Genomic DNA, 19,568 nt, shown 5'->3' with positions numbered 1-19,568 from the left:
GTGAAGATAAAATATTACGTGAGGTTAGAAACTGCAGGTCATGAAAGTTTACATTCAATTTAAATTATACAACAAAAAAAATTACTGAAGTTAAAATTGTGAGATACAGAAATATTGTATGAGGTGAAAATTGCAGAGGTACAAATTTAGATGAGATTAATATTTGCCACACTTTATCAACGATTCAAACAAAGAATTTATATGATGTTACATTATGTCATGATCCAAGTGATTGGTTACTTAAAACAATTTGTTTTGAGGGTTTATATCGTGAACTGTTTATCCGAAACAAAACACATGATAAATAAACACAAATGCATCAGGTGTTGCGAGGAAAACTCATCGGTGAGAGAAATAAAATGTCTCGATGATTTGATGATGATAACTGTCTATAAGGAGAGAAATCTTGAATCCCCCGTCAGTTCACGATATTATGAATTTTGTTAATTTAATTGCCGTAAATGAACTATTAGCAATCTTATGTGAAGAATTAAAAAGTGTTAGAATGTAACACTGAAGTATTAGCATCCAGAAACGTTATTCGTAATTGGACAAACAAAATCAAACGAATCCTGACTTAGTGAATTTCATGAAATCTCCTAGCAGTGTTTGTCTAAACAAATCTAATATCTGTTAAATTGTGTTAGAACCAGTTAACGATTAAAATCCTAACCTGAACTGTGAATTTACAAATAATGGATCAAATTTACACGTGTTAGCGTCGGTCAAAAATTCACATGTTTTCCGATTAGAAAGCCGCGAGAAATAGTTGCGCGTGTTGGGGAAACTGTGGGCGTTATCGTCGTCGTTGGGATTAATTGTCGTTAAACAAAGGCTTCCTCCCTTTTATTAACTACCAAACGAACAAACAAACCAAGCTAACTCACCACGTGGTTACACTCACAACAAACACCAAAAGTGACGCTTTCACCTCTCTACCAACCCTCTAACTAAAAATCCCCAGCAGGACTACTCACTACCCAAAAAGCGCTAACGTGCACATGGTTGCCTATGTTTAACGCTTTTTTGATTGATTTTTTTTCAAATTCAAATTGTTCAAATGTGATTTCGCGCCGCTGTTAAACATCTTTAGCGCAGAATTTTAATTTCAAATTTGGTCACCACAACCTAATGGTAAGATTTCTCTTATCTTTGTCAGGTCAAAAGTTTCAGATGTGCTGGTGGTGTTTCTATTATTCAATTATCTGTCTTTAACAGAATTTTTAGTTAAAAAAACAACTAAATAATAAATTATGTACAACTTTAATAGCACTTATACGAATATCTTACATTCGCTTATTGTTTTTCAGTTGAACGAATTTTGAAGTACATAATGCTGAAGTATTGAGAAGCTTAAAACGTAGCACATCACGTTTCAATACTTAACACTTATTGGACTTATGAAAAACATGTGACTTTCACGTGATCACTGCATTTGTCCGTGATTCTCTAGTACTTGTTACTTTAACCTAGGAAAAAAAATACGGTTAAGTCTTGTCTTTATATTTAAAAATATTTGTTCTTTTCTGGTTATCAAGATCTACACACTACTGTTCTGGTGTATGTTTATTCCTCATCTACCACTCCAGCCGTTGCCCATCATGTTGATAAACACCACCATTATGCGATTCGTTCACATTTTTAAGAACTTGTAGAATACCAGTAATACTCGTATCCACATCTAGCGGAGCCTTTGAGCCGCCCATATCGGTTTTCACCCACCCTGGATGAAGTCCTATAACCAAAATTCCATCCTTTTGAAAGTCCACACTCAACGACTTAGTTGCCATATTCAAAGCCGACTGTAAACCACAAATGACTTTTTTATTTCATAGTTTATAGTTTAATGGTCACCTTTGAACACCTGTATGGGTATAAACCACCGTCGCTGTTTAACGCGATTGACCCAAGAACTGACGTTGTATTTACGATGATGGCTCTTTCTGCTCCTACAGGCTTGGAAGGATTTTTTTCGGAAGCTCGTTTCAGAAGGGGGAATAAGGCCTGTTTAAAATTTTGTCTGTACAATAAATAGTTTTGTGACTGTATGAAACTAACCTTTGTAAGCATAACTGGTGCGATGGTGTTTACTTTAAAAGCTTCTAACATTTGTTCGTGTTTGACGAGTTGGATTCTTGTGAATTTGGAAGAAACTCCTGCGTTATTAAAAAGAACATTTAGACCGTCCTGTCCAACTATGCTTTCCACTTTTTTCGAGAAGGCGTCATATTGATCGAAGTCACGTACATCTAAATTGATCAATCAATTGAGCGAAGGATCTTAAAAAAAACAAACTTACCTAGTTCTAATAGATGTACGTTATTGTTTTCGGATGCGATTTGCTGTAGATCCTAAAATATAACAATAGTTTAATCATGTTGAATTGTATACAAATGTTTATAGAAGTATCAAGTGTCTAATTGTTTCACGAGGAATTTTTTTGGACGATTACTTTCACATTTTTAAATCTGTAACAATTATTATATGGATTACCTTTATGGAGTTTAAGAGCTACCTATCTTCCTTATCACTAAACGTGCCGACAGAGTAATTCGTTCTCCTACTTCAATAATAACTACATATTTTATGAAATGGTAGGTATATTTTATTTTTAAGATAATAGCAGACAATGTTGACAGCATCTATGAACTGCATTATTTAATCTGTTGGATTAGCTCTATCGCGTTTTAAAAGTATGTTATCACTTGTTTAGTGTGCGTGCTGTACCTATTTTTTAACATGAAACTCGTGTGTTGCGTTCGTAGAAATGTTACCCCTTTGGAAGACACTATTGAACCTTGTAAGTTAATATAATCGTGATAGTACTTTGGTTAATAATGACTGATAATTTTTTGTAAATAAAACAGAAGTTTTAAAACTTTCAATTACACAAAAAAATTTGAAGCCTTTATTTTGTTCACTGTAGTGTGCAGTACGATATACAGTGTGATTATAAAATGTGTCCGGCTTATACTTAAGGATAGTAGAACAATAAAGAGTAATTACTTGAAATTTAATTAAAATAAAAAAGACAAGCCGTGTACGCGAATCGAACACTAGTCTTTCGCGCGACGACGGAAACATCGACTATTGACTGCTACACCACCGTGGACCCGTACTTGTATGGTGTCCTCTCACTGCAGAATGAATTTTTTTATCAGATAGAATTAAAATATCCAGGCATTTCGTTACACAAAAAGTTGTATTTTATTTATTAGAATATCTGTATACATACTTTTACAGATTTACACACATTTGAATTTGCTTTAACGTAGAATTTAGGTGCCCACAACATGAAAATGTCGCTCCGTAGAGTCCATTTTTGACATTTTTTTCACAACACAGTATATTGGTTCTACAAAAAAAATGTTTTTAAGATCTGTAATCATTATCATAGATCTAGGATCTTTAAAACTACCTGAATATGAAATTTTTATTTTAAAATATTTGACTTAATAAAAAAAAAAGTCAGTTATTTGTAAAGTGGACGTAATTTAAGTGATTTTTAACAGGGTAAAAATGTTATTGAAATAATTTCTGTAAATGAGTTAAATTTTTTAAACAAAAGTTGTTCTTGCGCACAGATCTGAATGAGTTTGAAAAATTAAAATTTATTGGATAAAAATAATAACAAGCATTAATTTATTGCAATAACTGAAACGATTATGATCAATATCCTATCTGAATTTCAACACGGTATCCCTACAGTAAAGATGTTGTAAAACAGTACCAATTGTGACATCTGGTAAGTTCTTGTTTCTGTCTTCATCTGATGCATTGTGCCCGCACTTTATGAGTGGAGCAAGAAATATTAGGCTTCTCCGCCTCCTCTTTACGTATACTAAGAGAAAAAGCAAAATATAAACCCCGCCCACCCACCCCTATCTCAATTCTGGTGTTTTTTTTTATTCGTCGTGAGATTAGAAGCGAAGCTTAACTGAAAAAAAAAATCATTGCAATTGAATGGCAGCGGATGGGCGGGGCTTATATTCTGCCACTACAAGATATCTAAAATCGTAAATTTTTGTTGAAAAATATCGATTTTACAATTAAGCTCCGCCCCTCGGTCGGACAACAACAATTCATGACAATTGAGGTTGGGGCGGGTGGGCGGGGGTACGTTTTAACTTTTTTATCTTAACATCTATATATTTTTCTTTCAACAACATGATACTAAAAAACATGTAGTTTCCTGTAGCACGATGAATGAAAAAAGTCATCACAATTTAGATGAGGGGGGGGGGGGGGGGGAATTTACCTCTCTTGTTGTATATTAAGAAGAAAAAAAAACGTCAAAACATACGTCATGTGGTATGCTTCTGGTTTTGTTTTTGTCTCATACACTAGAATATGTCAATTAGCGATTTACCATGCTCACGATAACTTTAAAACTTTGTAAGGTTTCAAAGCATTTGGTTTTGTAATTTCAAAGTTAAATTGCAAAATGTTCAACAATTATGATTTTTTTTCCTAAAAATTTGGATATCTCGGGTAAAAATTCAACACAGATTTATAAACCACAGGTGCAGCAATATTTCATTTTATAAAATTCAAATACATCATTTTTACCAATGTAAATTTTGGAGATGGCGTCATTCTATTGTTGGTGGGGACAATTAGCCAAATTTTGGATGGTAAATTTTATAAAGCATCATATTTCTGTACTTGTGGTTTATGAATCCGACTTGATTTTTTACCTTCAGAATCCATATTTTCGCAAAAAAATCAAAATTGTAATTGCGTTTTATAGCAATATAACGACAGAATAACTCAGATCCCAGGTTCGATTCCCTCATGAGCTACTTTTTTTTGTTACATTGTGACTGGCATTGTCTTTTTTCTTTCTTTGGTGATTATACGTGATAACAATTTGTCAAATAAAAACGTCCAATTTTAAAATCGTTAAAAAATGTCAACTTTGTGAATAAAGGTATTAAATTTGAAAGACTGTTTATTAATCATGTGTCAAAAACTATATAAATGTTGGAGATGGTGTCATTCTATTGTTGGTGAGACAATTCGCCAAATTTTGGATATTCGTGATATTCCTAATACATATACAAAATTTTTAAACAATCGGTGCAGTAGTTTCATAAATTTATCTAGCTAATACAAATCCGAATATATGGTAGACATACGGAAACAGGAGACCTATTTTTTCGTACTCTTGGGTCACGAAACGTCGAGAAAACATAAAAGTAACTAGTCGTCCAATGCGAATTCGTGAGTAAAAAAAATTGAAATTTGACTTTTTCTTGATTCAATCGCGAAGAAAAATTGAAAGTAAAAATGAGGCAAATAAGCGGAAAACATACGACAAAAAAAAATAAAAAAACACAATCAAAAAGTGAACAGTGCACCAAAAAAGGGTAATTAAAAATTAAAGAGGCCAAAAAACACGCAAAGACAAATGACAAAAAGTCAACAAAAAAAGGCGAATGAAGAAAATCCAACAAAAAAAGGCGAAAAATTTCCGACGAAAAGGGGGCCAAACAAAGGTGAAAAAGGATTCAAAAGTAGGTCAATGTGGATTTTACTATTACGCTCCGCCCCTCGGTCTGACAACGAATGAAAAATTCATCAGAATTGAGAGACGGCGTGTGGGCGGGGGTAATATTTTGCTTTTTTTTTAATACACGTAATCCTTGTTTCCCAACCATAAAGTTTAAATTGGTGTAATCGTAAATTGTTATAGAAAAATACCGATTTCGCAAATAAGCTCCGCCCCTAGGTGTGATTACGAATTGAAAAGTCACCAGGGCCGGATCAAAGAATCTTCGGGCCTGAGGCGCAAAAAATACTGGGCCCCTGGCCCCTTTCATCTTGACATTAGTTTTAATTTTTACTTTCCGAGCGTAAGCGAAAGAAGTATTGTCCGTCGATCGACTCTCTACTCTTACGTTTTCTCGACCTTTCATAACCCCTAGAATACGAAGAAATAGGTCTCTCTTTTCCTTCTGTCTGTCTGTCTATCTGCCGTCACGGATTTTTATTAGACAGATAATCTCCGAAACTACTGGGTCGATTGTTGTCAAATTTTTTAACATGACTTACGTGTAAAAAACAACAAACTAAATATAATATCAGAATAAAATATATTTTTCATAAAAACAACAAAAAAATATTTCCTGTCTTTCCTGTAATATAAAATAAACACAAAACTCTCAACAAAAACCAAAAACAACCTAAAATAATGAATTAGCGAACCTAAGTTATTAAGCATTAATTTGAACTTAAGTTATGAGTTGTTCGCTTGCTGCCGGGCCCATGTCTCCCCGGGCCCTTGTCTCCCCGGGCCCTGAGGCGCGCGCCTCATGCGCCTCATATATAATCCAGCGCTGAAAGTCACCTTTTTTCGCTTCATTACCACTACTTTCAACGAAATAAAAGTTTTCTAAAATAAAAGTGATTATAACTATGTAGCAACAACCAGAAATTTTCAAAGCTTGTCTTTTCGACTAAACCAAATAGATAATAACCATAATTTTTTAAGTAGGATTTTCTCATCTTTGGTTACATTTCATCCTCAAACACCATTTCAACTAGTGTTTCTGATCCGCTTTAGACAGAATTACCATTTCCAATACAATATACCCTCGATCCAAACCATTTATTCCAATTCACAAAAAAAACTCAAGCTTTTTTTTAAGTAAATGTTATTTTGAATTCGTTGTACTTGTGTCAAAGATGGGTTAACAAGCGGAAAATATACGACAAAAAAATTTAAAGAAAGGGTGACAAGAACCAGACGAAAAAAGTCAAAAACGAGCGTAAAAAACGAATAACTAAATAAAATACGATCAAAACAGGCGAAGAGAGAAAAAACGACAAACTGTCCAAAAAAGGTGTCAAAAACCAAAAAAAAAGGGAAAAGAAGGCTTAAAAGTGTCAAAAAGATCGTAAAAAATAAGCGAACAAATATCCGACTAAAATGCGAAAAAAGGGACTAAAAAAGGCGAAAAAGAGAGAACTAAAAAAAAAATGCCAAAAAAACACGAATCGTCCGACAAAAAATTACATGACAATGGAGTAAAAAAAAGTCCAAAGCGATCGAAAAAATAGCAACAAAACCGATGAGGAAAAAAGGACGACACGAAAAACGACAATGAAAGCTAGGCAGAAAAGGTCCCCAAAAAAAGGCGAGAAATATACGAATGGCGCGAAAAAATACCCCGTTTCCGTCGGTCTATCTAACTCAACATTTCGCGCAGTGAAGGATGTTTAAATTTTATAAAATAATCAAGTCCTGTACTTGCGGTTTATGAATCCACCTTGATTTTGTATTTTATAATTTGTATTTTTCTTCATTTTTAAATGCATAATACAAAGTTTGCGTTGATCCCTAGCATTTCATTTTTTTTGTCTTTAGTGTTCAGATCAAGAACGGTTCGCCCCATGTTCTCGAAAATGTAACAAAACAGTAATGTCGCGTCCGTTTATATTTAATTAAATAATACTTATCATCAAAAAACAAAAATTGAGGGTTTTAATTACATTTAATTAATGTTTTGTTACACCTGTTTTTAAAATAAAATTTGGTCTAGGGCAGTAGACAGAATTTCCCTCACCCTTCAAGCATAGTCCAAAAAATAACACTTTGCAATTTAATTTTGAATCTGCAAAACCGAATGTTTTGAAATCTTGCATATATTTTAAAGTTATGATAAGCATAATCAATTTTTAATCAAAATATATTTACTTACTCCCTCCAAAAATTGATGACGTCAGCTCAAAATTTTGTCGAATAAATCCTATCTAAAATATCCAAAATATGATAAGTCTGTACTTGTGATTTATCATTAGATTCATATTTGTTGGATTTGCTTATACAGAGTGACTCAAAAAAATTAATGAATGCCTGAATTTATTGATTTAATTGCAACTGCAAAACCGAATGCTTTGAAATCTTGGAAATATTTTAAAGTCATCATAAGCATGGTAAATTTTTGGTCAAAATGTATTTGCTCATCCTCCCTAATATACACATATTAATATATTATATTGATTAAATCAAGAATTGTAAAACTGAGTACTTTGAGATTTTGCAAACGTTTTGAAATTATTATAAACATAGTAACATTTAATCAAAATGTATCTGTTTATCAACCCCAAAAAATTGATGACGCCATCTCAAAGTTTTGCCGAATAAATCCTATCTAAAATGTGCAAAAGATGATTAATCTGTATTTGTGATTTTCTCAGAGGATATGCCATTTGCCAAAATTAGTCCTATCTTAGCAAGGACTAGCCCCGCCCACCCGCCCTCTATTTTCTTAGAGGGTATAGCATCTGCCAAAATCAGTTTTCTCTTAGCAAGTACAAAATTTGGTTTTCACCCTTAAAATGTAAAGTGTGCCGGACACACTGATGTCGTAATTAGTATAGTTTTAAGTTTTATGAGAATTAAAAAAAAAATACAATAACATAACAAATTTTCCATGAATCAGTCTAGTAGTCCGGAAATTATCTGTCTAATAAAATATCGACACAGATGTCAGACAGGCGACAAACAAACGGAATCGGAATACCTATTTTTTCATACACTAGGGGCCATGAAAGGTCGACAAAACATGAAATTCTATTGAATAGGATGCACTCGCCGGATGGGCTCTATACAGTATTCCATATGTTCTAAGGTTATATGATGGCAGTTTAAAATCGGCTCTTTTGTATAAGTGGTTGTAAATACTAATAACATTATTGGCTGTGCCGCTGGCAAAGATGCTGAGATGCAGGGACGTACTTGATAATTTTAATGTGAAAAGAAAAGAAAGTATATATACAGTGTTTGTGAATTCTTTCAAAAATTTGTGTGTGAAAACATGTTTCCTTCGTAAGAAAATGAATCAAATTCGGTTGATGCAGAATTTATCGTGATTCCTGAAACCGGGCCTGTTTGCCTTCAAACTTTGGACGCGTGCAAATGATTTATGGGGGTGAGGGACGCCTCCATAAAGCACCCCATTATTAGTGGTCAAGAACTACTGTATGACCTTATGAGAAAATATGGATTACTATATACACAGGATACAGGGGTACAAAAAAGGGGTAGTCCCTTGAATTAATAAAATGAAATAAAATGTGATTTAATTTTATTAATTCAAGGGACTACCTCTTTTTTGTTTAAAAGCTATATTTATAAATGTAAAGTTTTGGAAATTTTATTCTACCATATAAAATTTTATTGACAATAACAAGACGGACAGTAGCACAATGGTAAGAAATATTTATGGCTCACACCAGTTCACTCGAATTTATAGGAGAACATTTAGCAGGTAGTTGTACTAATAAAATAATGGTCATTGTCGTTCGTGAGTAACGATGGTGCCTGTCCGAACCTGGATTATTCTGCTTTCTAACATCTGGGGATTACCGGCACGCGACCACTTTAAGTTGTAAATATTTCTTACTGTTTACTACTGTCCGTCTCGTTGTTGCCAATAAAATTTTATAGGGCACAATGAAATTTCCAAAACTACGAGTATATAAATATAGCTTTTCAAATTTTGTAACAATATATAATTATATAGCAATACTAAAACTAATGGGGAATAATAATACCCTGTGGGCTGTTGGTCACCGGCACGAGTTGACCATACCATCATAAATCAACGTTTAGGAGAGTACTAATGGTACCAAAGAATATTAAAAGAATGAATACATTAATATTCTTTAGTGGCAGATTTAATTTTTAAGGATTACCATAAAAGCATGAACTTCTGTCAAACAATGTTTATTTATTACCCTTGTATTTATGAATAAACATCTGCACATGACCGAAATGGAGACGAGTAAACAGAAGCGGCATTGAAAATCAAGTCATAGACCAGGTAGAAAAGACCGTTTTTGAAGGAATTATTTTATTAAGATTTTGTGTATTGTCTTCCCAGTTTAAAGTGGTTGTTATGATAGGTCTATTGTGTCGAAGTTGATGATGGGGACAATGGAGTAAATCGCTAGCCATAAATAAGAAAGTGGTCGGTTTCTTGCGGGGCCGTACTTTGTTATTCAACTCATATTGTCCGTCGTGGGGTAATAATGAGGTGATACGGTTTATTATCTTGTCATAAAAACCACTTTAAACTGGGAGTACTTATACTTTATAAGTATCAATTTAAACTATTTGTTTCATATAAAAACAATTACCATTACCCAAAAACATCCATTGTTTTTTTTTTAATTAGACATTTATGCAACTAGTGATATTTTGACTATTTGTTCAATTTTCTGAAAATATTTTTTGTCATTAAAAATTGTCAAGAAATCGCAGAACATCCCAGTACATCTTTTTATATAGTTTAGGAAATAAAAATAAACCGTATAAAATTTTATTGTCAATAATGAAAAAACGTTGATAAATAAACTTATAGTGTATGTAGTGTTATATTGCGTATATTTAATAATATCTGGTTGACCGAGTTTCACTCGGCTCGTTTGGTGGTATTAGATCAGATTAGGACAGATAAATATGCGTATAGTATGCATTTTGAAGTACACGCGCTACTTAAAAATACACATTAAAAAAGAAATTCCATAAGCAGTCTTTGTTTTAAACACTGATAAGTGACATGTAGAGATTAAAGAACAGAAAACTGGAATTATTGTTTGACATCTCATTTGTTACCCAAGTTTTCTCTCTGTCGTTTTTTTTTTCCTAGTTCTCTCTCTCGACTCTAGAAAAAGGTCACAACCACATTCTTACTGCCAGAAGAGTTTCGCCTCTGGTGTGGTTAACATACTGAGTTACCGTGCTCTTTTGTGTTATTCCTAATTTCTCAATCTCAACCCTGCTCCCGAAGATGCCATTTACGAAAGTGTGCGAAACGTTGAGCCCAAAAACTCAAATAACACGGTCCCATCCCCGAAAACGATCACATGTTGACACTGACCGTGGAACCTCTGAAATGAATGCTTGACAAAATAATCTCAATTCAACACACTTTCGTGTGCCTTTTATCCGCTCACTGTTTAGTTTTTGGTAAATTTTCTCACCTCAGGAGGTGAATTTCAACGTCCTCTATACAGTGGAGTATGTTTCGGTACGTACAATTGAAGATAAAAAGGTACGTCAAACGTACTGTCAGACTGTCACCCAAACTTCTCATATAAAACAATCTCGTGTTCGTGTAGTGTCATCTGATGTTGCCTAGCAACAAATATAATTCACTGCCTGAAAATTGCTGAAACTGCATGAAGCTGTAATTTTCAGAAGTTAAAACTATGATCAATCGATTTCTTGACCCAAAAAATCCCTAACCTGTAAATTTCATCGAAATCGTTAGAGCCGTTTTCGAGAAACCCATTACATATATATATATACAAACTTTGCTCGTTTAATAGTATAAGATAATAAATCGATAGATCGAATAAATGACAATTTGATATATGTATGTTCAATTACTGCTTGAAGTGAAAGTTGCAAATTATGTTTTATGTCGAACAAAATAATCAACGTCGAGTGCTAACATAACGACGTTTTTTTGTTGATCAAATGTGATTTACATGTTGTTTTTACTACGGAGCTCAAAGAACACGTAGATATCTCAATTATTATTATCAAAGTAAATAAATTTGTCAGTGATAATAATCTGCTTGATTTGGTACATCCGATATCGTTGAAAATTTACTACTATAAATTATGTAGTTGTGAAGTAACGACATTTAAAATCGCATACAAAATTTAGTGACAAAATGGATTCACAGCATAGCCTAAACTTTAAAATTTCAGTCACTACATTTAAGTCAAAAGAAAATGACAAAAGTGACAGATATGATATGGATTTCAATGTTCACTTGACGTTATGGTATTAGCTCATAGAATTAGAGGAGGCAGAATGATATTCGGTTTTAAACTAAATTTTTGCCAGACTGAATTGTAGCTAAACCCATATCCGCATATAGCTTACAACATAATAATTTTAACCTAAATGACGTTTCTTTGTGGCTAAGTTTGCTCTAAGACTTTACAAAATATTCTCGTGTTCTAAATGAATACACATTTCAGTGCTAGTTAGTGATATCAGGATGGCAAAAAAAAGAAAGTTGAAACGTGTGAATACACCGGGTGATTTCGTTTGGTAACACCCGTATTTTTCTTTTTTTAAAGTATGTATTTTAATTTTCATCTCATAGTAAATAAAAAAAAATGGTTGAAAGTTATTTCTACAGAATTTCCCTTGCCCCTAAAGTACACTCGAACAAATACAACTTTGAGAATTCTTTTTTTTTATCTTTATAATCAGTTTTTCCATATAATTTTTTTTTTGACAACGTCATTAACATTTTAGCAAGGACACACATCAATTTAGTATTAATAGATAATAGATGCCTTAGAGTTTTGGCACTCTTGGAATCCTCGAAATCTTTGAAATTTAGAGAAGATTTTGAACTTTCACAGTATTTGGAATATTGGAATTGAGTAAATTTTTGAAATTTGAAGTTCCAGATTTTCTAAATGTTATACAAATATCAGTCTTCGAATATGCCAGAATTCAACAGTTTTCAAGATTTCTAGGTCTTCCAAATTTTTCACTCTTGCTAGATATTTCCAGATTTTGTAAAATTAATAGACCTCAAGAGTTTTTAAATCTTTGAAATTTTTGGAATCTCTGGAATTTTTAGAATTTCTGAGACGTATACATATGATAATAATTAAGGTGTTCAAGACCCCTAATACTTGTAGGACTTATTGAAATTTTCAGATATTTAGAATCTTTATACTTTCCAGAGTCCCGAGAGTCTTAACAATCTTTGAAAATTTGGATACTTCAGAATTATTAGAAATTTAATAAAGTTTGGATTTTTTATAATTTCCAGGAACATTAATACTTCCAAGATCTTTACAATTTTTAAGATTTTGTTGAATGTTTCTTTTATTTCGAACCTAAAACTTTAGTTTATTTAGCATCTTTGGTGTCTTTACAATTCGCAAATTCTAGTGTATGAAAACTTTAATTTTTAGAATGTGTCGAGTATTTAGAATTTTTGAAATTTTGGAATTTTTATAATATCTACAATCTTAAGATTTTGTAAACTTTTGAAATTTTGAGATATACTCCTAATATTTAAAAAAAATTGTTTTAATTTTTGGGAATTTTCGTAATTTGCAAAATTTTCAAAATTTCCAGAATGGTCAGATTTTCTAGATTAGCCCAATTTTTCAGATTTTCCGAAGTTCGCAAAATGACCACAATTTCCACAATTTCTAAAATTATCAGACCTCAGTTATATCAGAATTTTGAAATTCAACCTTTTTAAATATTTTCAAGATTTCTAGCTCTATCACATTTTTCCCACACTTTCTATATTTTTTCAGATTTTCTAAAATTCATAAATCTCAAGAGTCTAAATCTTTGGAATTTTTGGAATCTCTGGAATCTTTACAATCTCCAAGACTTATAAGATATAATAATTAGGGTGTTCAAGGCCTTCAGTGCTTTTAGGATTTATAAAAATTAAAAAAAGCATTTTTCCGATCTTTACGATTTTTAGGTCTTTAAGATTTGTGTTCTCTTTAAAGTCTGTGGAATTTTAAAAATCTTTGGGCATTTTCAGAGTTCACGCGATTTTTACAAGTTTTAGATTCTTTGGCTTTTTGGAATTTCTCTAGAACCTTTAGAATCTTTCAAGTATTCGACACAGAATTTTAGCTTTTGACCCCTAGACTCCTTGAATCCGTTAAAATCGTTAATCTTTAAACTTTAGAGTATTTTCTTAGAGAATATATCATTTACCAAAATCAGTCTTATCTTATCAAGTACTTGCCCCACCCAGCCGCTCTCTATTTTCATAGAAGGTATAACATTTGCCATAGTTAGTTTTATCCTAGCGAATACTAGCGCCACCCACCCACCCTTTATTTATTTAAAGAGTATGTCATTTACTAAAATCAGTCTGACGGTAACAAGTGCTAGCCCCGCCTTTCCGCCCTCTATTTTCTTAGAGGGTATGGAATTTGTCACAATCAGTTTTATCTTAGCCAGTACTAGCTTAGATACAATTGATTTTGGCAAATGACATACCCTCTAAGAAAAGAGAGGGAGGGTGGGCGGGTCTAGTGTGCCATCCGTGAAAGCTTTTATACTTGTTGAATCTTTCAAATCGCTCGAAACTTTGGAATCTTTTGAATCTCTAGAATCTAGAATCTAGAATCACTATAATCTTTAGAGCTTTCAGATTTTCATTATTTTTAGTTACTTCATTATCTCTAGAATTTTAAATATTTTTAGATCTTTATGATTTTTATCTTCTTTCCAATTTTTAAATGTTTGGAACCTGTAGAACCTTCGGAATTTTTGATATCCCTGAAATCTCTTTAGAATTTTTAAATTACCGTCTTATGCAGCTTTTTTAATTTTTTTAAAATTCCTGAAATCCTTGTAGTCCTTAGAGTTTTTGGCATCCGTGAAAGCCTTAAAACCTCGAAACTCTTTTTGTTTCGCCTCTGGTATGGTTGACATACTGAGTTACCGTGCTTTTTGCCTTATTCTTAACTCTACTCCTGAGGATGCCACTTACGAAAGTGTGCGAAAGGTTGAGCTCAAAAACTCAATTAACACGGTTCCAACCCGGAAAACGATCATGTATTGATTCCGACCGTGCAAGCCTCCGAAATTAGAACAACTATATATTTTTACATATTTTGATTGCTCCTGATAAACACGGTTCATTTTTTGAAATGTGTTAGCATTCGTTATTGATAAAATCTTAAAAAATTTCCACGTTTGTAAAAGATCCAAAATTACATTTTTTTCTTAAATAAACATAGGTCAAGGGGTGTAGGATATGGTGATCTTGTGAGCTAGGTATCGAATTTTTTTCTAGGATTTCCGATTCATCGCTTTGGACAATGGGGATTTCAAGAGGATGTTCAAAAGTTATAAAAGGTCTTTCGATATCTAATTAACATTTTTACTTCCCGAGCGTAAGTCAAAGAAGTACATAGTACTTACATAGAGTACGAAAAAAGTGGTCTCCCGTTTTTCTTTATCTATCATCTGCCCGAACTACTGGACCGATTGTTGTCAAATTTTGTATATACGTTAGGAATATCATGTAGATGGTAAAACGCTAACCAAAATTTGGATAATCATTCCCACCAACAATTTGATGACCTCATCTCAAAGGATTCTAAATTAAAATGATTTAAATATTATACAAAAATACATATACTCCAATACTTGTGGCGTATGAGTCCGCTTTGAATTCTCCTTAAACAAATGCCAAATTTTAGCAAAAAAATTAACAAAGTATAATAACATTTGGTCACTAACACCTTATGTAGGCTATATGGAGTTGTCGCTTATATAAAGCGCACGCGGACCTGATTTCGCACGATCGATCCCAATTTGGCTGTTTCTTTTTTTATTATTTTATTAATTACTCTCTAATTTTTTAGATAATATTCAGAACGCTTTGTTCCACTGTGACTTAATTAATAATTTTAGTCATCTGTTTTGAGGAGATAAACTCAAATTAGACAAATTGCTATGTGCTAAATGTGACATTCTCTCGATGTATAAATATACACAATCAAAGTTAATAAGCAGGTACACTGATAATAACATACTTTTTCCCGTTGGTTACGTGTTTTAAATATATTTCATATTGTCTGCACATGTGCGGACCGCGCCCTCTTACAATTTGCGCCTCCAAGGCGCAGGGGTTGCGGGGTGTCCTTTACGCCACTGGTTCTTAGAGAGGTTATCACAAAGGAAAATTCGCAAAATCAGATTTTATAATTTTTTAAAGAAGCGGAATTTGTTGAATCGTACTTCAACAGCGAATAAATTTCTGCTAAAATACATTCGACCAATTTTTTCAAATGGTATCTGAAAAAATTATGTGACTATTTATGGCACATCAGATTACATGACTTGATTTTGTAAAGTTTTGTGCCAGTAAAGTGTCTCTAGATACTCAGAAGAACATAATTAACCCCGCCCACCCACCCGCCTCCATTTCTGTGATTAATTTTATCTAGTTACTCTGAATGAAAAGATGGATCTTATACAGAAATAAAATGAGTTTCTAACATGAGAAGAGAGAGAGTGGGCGTTGCTAGTACTTGTTAAGACAAGAGTGATTTTTGCAGATGACATACATTTTAAAAAATTAAGGGGTGGGTGGGTGGGGCTAGTGCTTGCATCGGTAAGACTGAACAATATTAAGAAAAATCACTGGAATGAAGAGGGGGTGGGTGGGCGGGGCTATTGCTTGCCTATAAAAGACTCTTTAGGAAAAAGTTAAACTTATCCCCGCCCACGCACCTGTTCTCTCATTTTATTTTCTTCTGAAATAAGAAATAAATCTCGTGACAAATAATACAACAAAAAAGTCACTTTTAACGCTTTTTACAACCTAATTTCTATTAGTTCCCACTCCCAGTCTACAGAAGAACACATAACTAACACCGCACACGCACCCACCTCCTTTTCTGTGATTAATTTTATCTAGTTACTCTGAATGAAAAGGTGGATCTTATACAGAAATAAAATGACTTTCTAAAAGAGAAGAGAGAGAGTGGGCGTGGCTAGTACTTGTTAAGACAAGAGTGATTTTGGCAGATGACATACATTTAAAAAAATTAAGGGGTGGGTGGGTGGGGCTAGTGCTTGCATCGGTAAGACTGAACAATATTAAGAAAAATCACTGAAATTAAGAGGGGGTGGGTGGGCGGTACTAGTGCTTGCCCATAAAAGACTCGTTAGGAAAAAGTTAAACTTATCCCCGCCCACGCACCTGTTCTCTCATTTTATTTTCTTCTGAAATAAGAAATAAATCTTGTGACAAATAATACAACAAAAAAGTCACTTTTAGCGCTTTTTACAACCTAATTTCTATTAGTTCCCACTCCCAGTCTACAGAAGAACACATAACTAACCCCGCACATGCACCCACCTCCATTTCTGTGATTAATTTTATCTAGTTACTCTGAATGAAAAGGTGGATATTATACAGAAATAAAATGAGTTTCTAAAAGAGAAGAGAGAGAGTGGGCGTGGCTAGTACTTGTTAAGACAAGAGTGATTTTGCAGATGACATACCTCTAAAAAAATAAAGGGTGGGTGGGTGGGGCTAGTACTTGCAACGACAAGACTAAACAACATTAAGGGTAGTAACTGGAATGAAATGTGTGAGGGTGGGCGGGGCTATTGCTGGCTTATAAAAAAACTCTTTAGGAAAAAGTTAAAGTTAGCCCCGCTCACCCACTCGCCTCCATTTCGGTGATTAATTTTATCTATTCTGAATGAAAGGTGGATCTTACACGGAAATAAAATTAATCTCTAAAATGAGAAGAGGAAGAGTGGGCCTGGCTAGTACTTGTTAAGATAAGACAATATTAAGAGTAGTAACTGCAATGAAACGGGTGAGGATGGGCGGGGCTATTGCTTGCCTATAGAGACCCTTTAGGAAAAAGTGAAACTTAGTATATCTAGAGTCTCTAGTCACAAGTTATGCAAGTTTTTTAGTTGTCTATGAAAAAGGTGATGCGATTTGTCAAAATTTTTCAAATGTATAAGACCAGGTTAAATTACTTGAGAACCTACGTGTGATGGAAAGATAATTATACTGTCAACCTCAATATGTACATAATTTTTCCATAGCGTCCGATAGTGTCAGGATTTTTTCTTTACTATGATGTAATTGGGTTGACAATTAGAAAAGAAAAAAAAACATGAAATAAAGTGATATTTCTAATAACCTGAAGTTAAGTATGAAGGTATTAAATTCAACTGATTCCTAAAATAAAACTTGGCAGTTATAAACCTGGATCATATAATAATTACCCAAATATAAATAAATATTCATAATTTAATTAAAATTATAAACGTTATAGTTATTCTTTGCATCAGGGCAAGAGTACGTTTTTAAGTCATTTAATCTGGAGTTACAATAAAGTACCTAAGTCACATTTAAAAAATCTTGGTCAGATTGCGTCAACTAGAAAAGTTTCGTAAGTCATGATTAGACAAAAATAGGATAGAACTTTGTGGAACCAAGTCATTTAAAGTGTGCCATAAGTCACATGTGACAACTCGTGGCCAAATTGCGTCACTATTTTCACAGCCAACTAGAAAACTCGCATGAGTACCATGACTCAACACAAACAATACAAAACTTTGTGGAACTTTCTCGTAGTATAAAGATCGCGAAACCGCGATAAACAAAAAATCGTGAATGACTTGCGTCGTTCCAAGAATCCACTGGAGGCGGTAAAGTAGGAAGTCCATCGCATGATTCATAAACCGCTACCTAGATGTCCTCAAGTTCAGTTCGCTGTCAGATTTTGCGCTCGCGTACATGAAAATAACCGTACACAACAGTTTTGAGTTAATTAAATTCCATTCAACAATTATTTGAACGAACTCGAGGCCAGAAGCCAGTCGTGTTAGTGCCGACTCCGCCGCCACACAAAAAAACCAAAATTCCCAAACGGCATCCACGTGTTGACCACCAATTCGAATCGAAGCGAATTAGAATGGCCCCAATCGGTGAGTTTACTGTTTCTCCCGTTCGCTCTATCTTTTTTGTGTTCTACTCTTGTTTCTCTTACCTTCGCCTTTTCGACGCTCCTACAGGTCGCTATGAGGTGGGCTGGGGGATTTTTTTCTCTCACTAGATGTCTTATCAGACCTAACCCTATTCCCCGGTTGCATCCAGTAACCAAAACCGACTTCATCTCTTATCACTTTTAAAGGTCGCTGCAGACTGATTCTGGCGTCTTGTAACTCTAAAGTAGGACTCACAGTGTAACAATTTAAAAATTCACTTTGTGTAAGTGCGTCGGGCTGTCAACAGTGCTATGGCGTTGCGTTTTTGTTTTCGTAATGTCATTTCCCGAGGTGTCTGTAAAGTGAAGAATACGAAATTTTTGGTGTTACAAAATGTGAACAGAAATTACTCAAATATCAGTACTGCCAGTAAGTGTTCAGTGAAAGTTTGTACGTAGGGAAATAGCATTGGAGTGGATTGGGAATGATGCTGCGTTTTTCTAACCTTCAGCGTGATTGTGTCATCAGCTTTAGATAATCGGACCGGTGTTGGGAGAATATGAGTATTATCTTTTTTAATAATTGTACTATTGTTATTTTACCTTGTCGCGGTGTGGGGATCAAACGGTTAATCACCGGTGTCAAAGTTAGAGTTTTCTGAGATGGAGTTTGACAGGTGTTTCCAAATCCATTTTTCCTTGCGGAAGACCAACAACAGACATGCATTCGGACGACTTTAGCTTGTAATGGGTGCGATAGCCTTGACCCACCCAGTCGTGTCATTAATTGAAAGTTACCTGACAGCTTTGCTTTTTTTAGAAGTAACGTCATTGTAGCATCATTTGTGGCAAAATTTATGTGTTCCGACATCTCAAGAAATACCGAGATGAAAAGCAGCAGAAGCTGGTATTAAATGTGGTGTCAAAAATGTACCGATTTTTTCGTGGCTGAAATATGCAACCTAAAGAAGATTAATGTTCTGCATTAATTTTTTTAAGTTTTTCTCAATGTTTCGTTCGGGCTTTTCTGGGAGTAAACAGAGTAAGTCATAAAATTAAATTATGATTTTTGCGC

At 33.7% G+C, this 19,568-nt stretch overlaps 2 protein-coding genes across 6 annotated transcripts in view; one reads left to right on the top strand and one right to left on the bottom strand.

Moving 5' to 3' along the window:
• Positions 1-1,487: 1,487 nt before the first annotated feature.
• LOC135125792 (C-signal) lies at positions 1,488-18,682 on the bottom strand. The gene is made up of 5 exons (XM_064051479.1): positions 18,557-18,682; positions 2,300-2,351; positions 2,059-2,249; positions 1,855-2,004; positions 1,488-1,802 (listed from the first exon to the last, which is right to left on the bottom strand). Exons 1-5 carry the CDS (start codon positions 18,680-18,682, stop codon positions 1,578-1,580), a joined length of 744 nt encoding a protein of 247 aa, XP_063907549.1. The 3' UTR covers positions 1,488-1,577.
• LOC135125791 (thioredoxin reductase 1, mitochondrial) overlaps positions 2,721-19,568 on the top strand; it is a 40,654-nt gene continuing 23,806 nt past the window's right edge. Inside the window, exon 1 of one of the 5 annotated variants that reach the window (XM_064051476.1) lies at positions 2,721-2,800. In XM_064051476.1, the coding sequence (XP_063907546.1) occupies positions 2,740-2,800 (61 nt within the window). In that variant the 5' untranslated portion in view covers positions 2,721-2,739. Of the gene's footprint in view, positions 2,801-18,265; positions 18,495-18,805; positions 18,924-19,272; positions 19,536-19,568 lie in introns of those variants that run through there. The other 4 variants (XM_064051478.1, XM_064051474.1, XM_064051477.1 and 1 more) reach the window with 4 other exon arrangements.

Source organism: Zophobas morio, unplaced genomic scaffold (genome assembly GCF_036711695.1).
Source record: "Zophobas morio isolate AGI-343-1 ecotype UQ-CSIRO unplaced genomic scaffold, CSIRO_AGI_Zmor_V1 ptg000009l, whole genome shotgun sequence".
Lineage (NCBI taxonomy): Eukaryota > Metazoa > Arthropoda > Insecta > Coleoptera > Tenebrionidae > Zophobas > Zophobas morio.
Note: the sequence above shows the minus strand (reverse complement) of the source record. Positions and strands in the feature narration are given on the sequence as shown.

Coding starts and splice junctions, on each gene's coding strand:
- LOC135125792 (XM_064051479.1), bottom strand. CDS start 18,682: ATGAAGTCGGTTTTGGTTACTGGATGCAACCGGGGAATAGGGTTAGGT. Junction 2,352..18,556: donor GGAGCGTCGAAAAGGCGAAG/GTAAGAGAAACA, acceptor GTTATATTTTAG/GATCTACAGCAAATCGCATC. Junction 2,250..2,299: donor CGTACATCTATTAGAACTAG/GTAAGTTTGTTT, acceptor TGATCAATTTAG/ATGTACGTGACTTCGATCAA.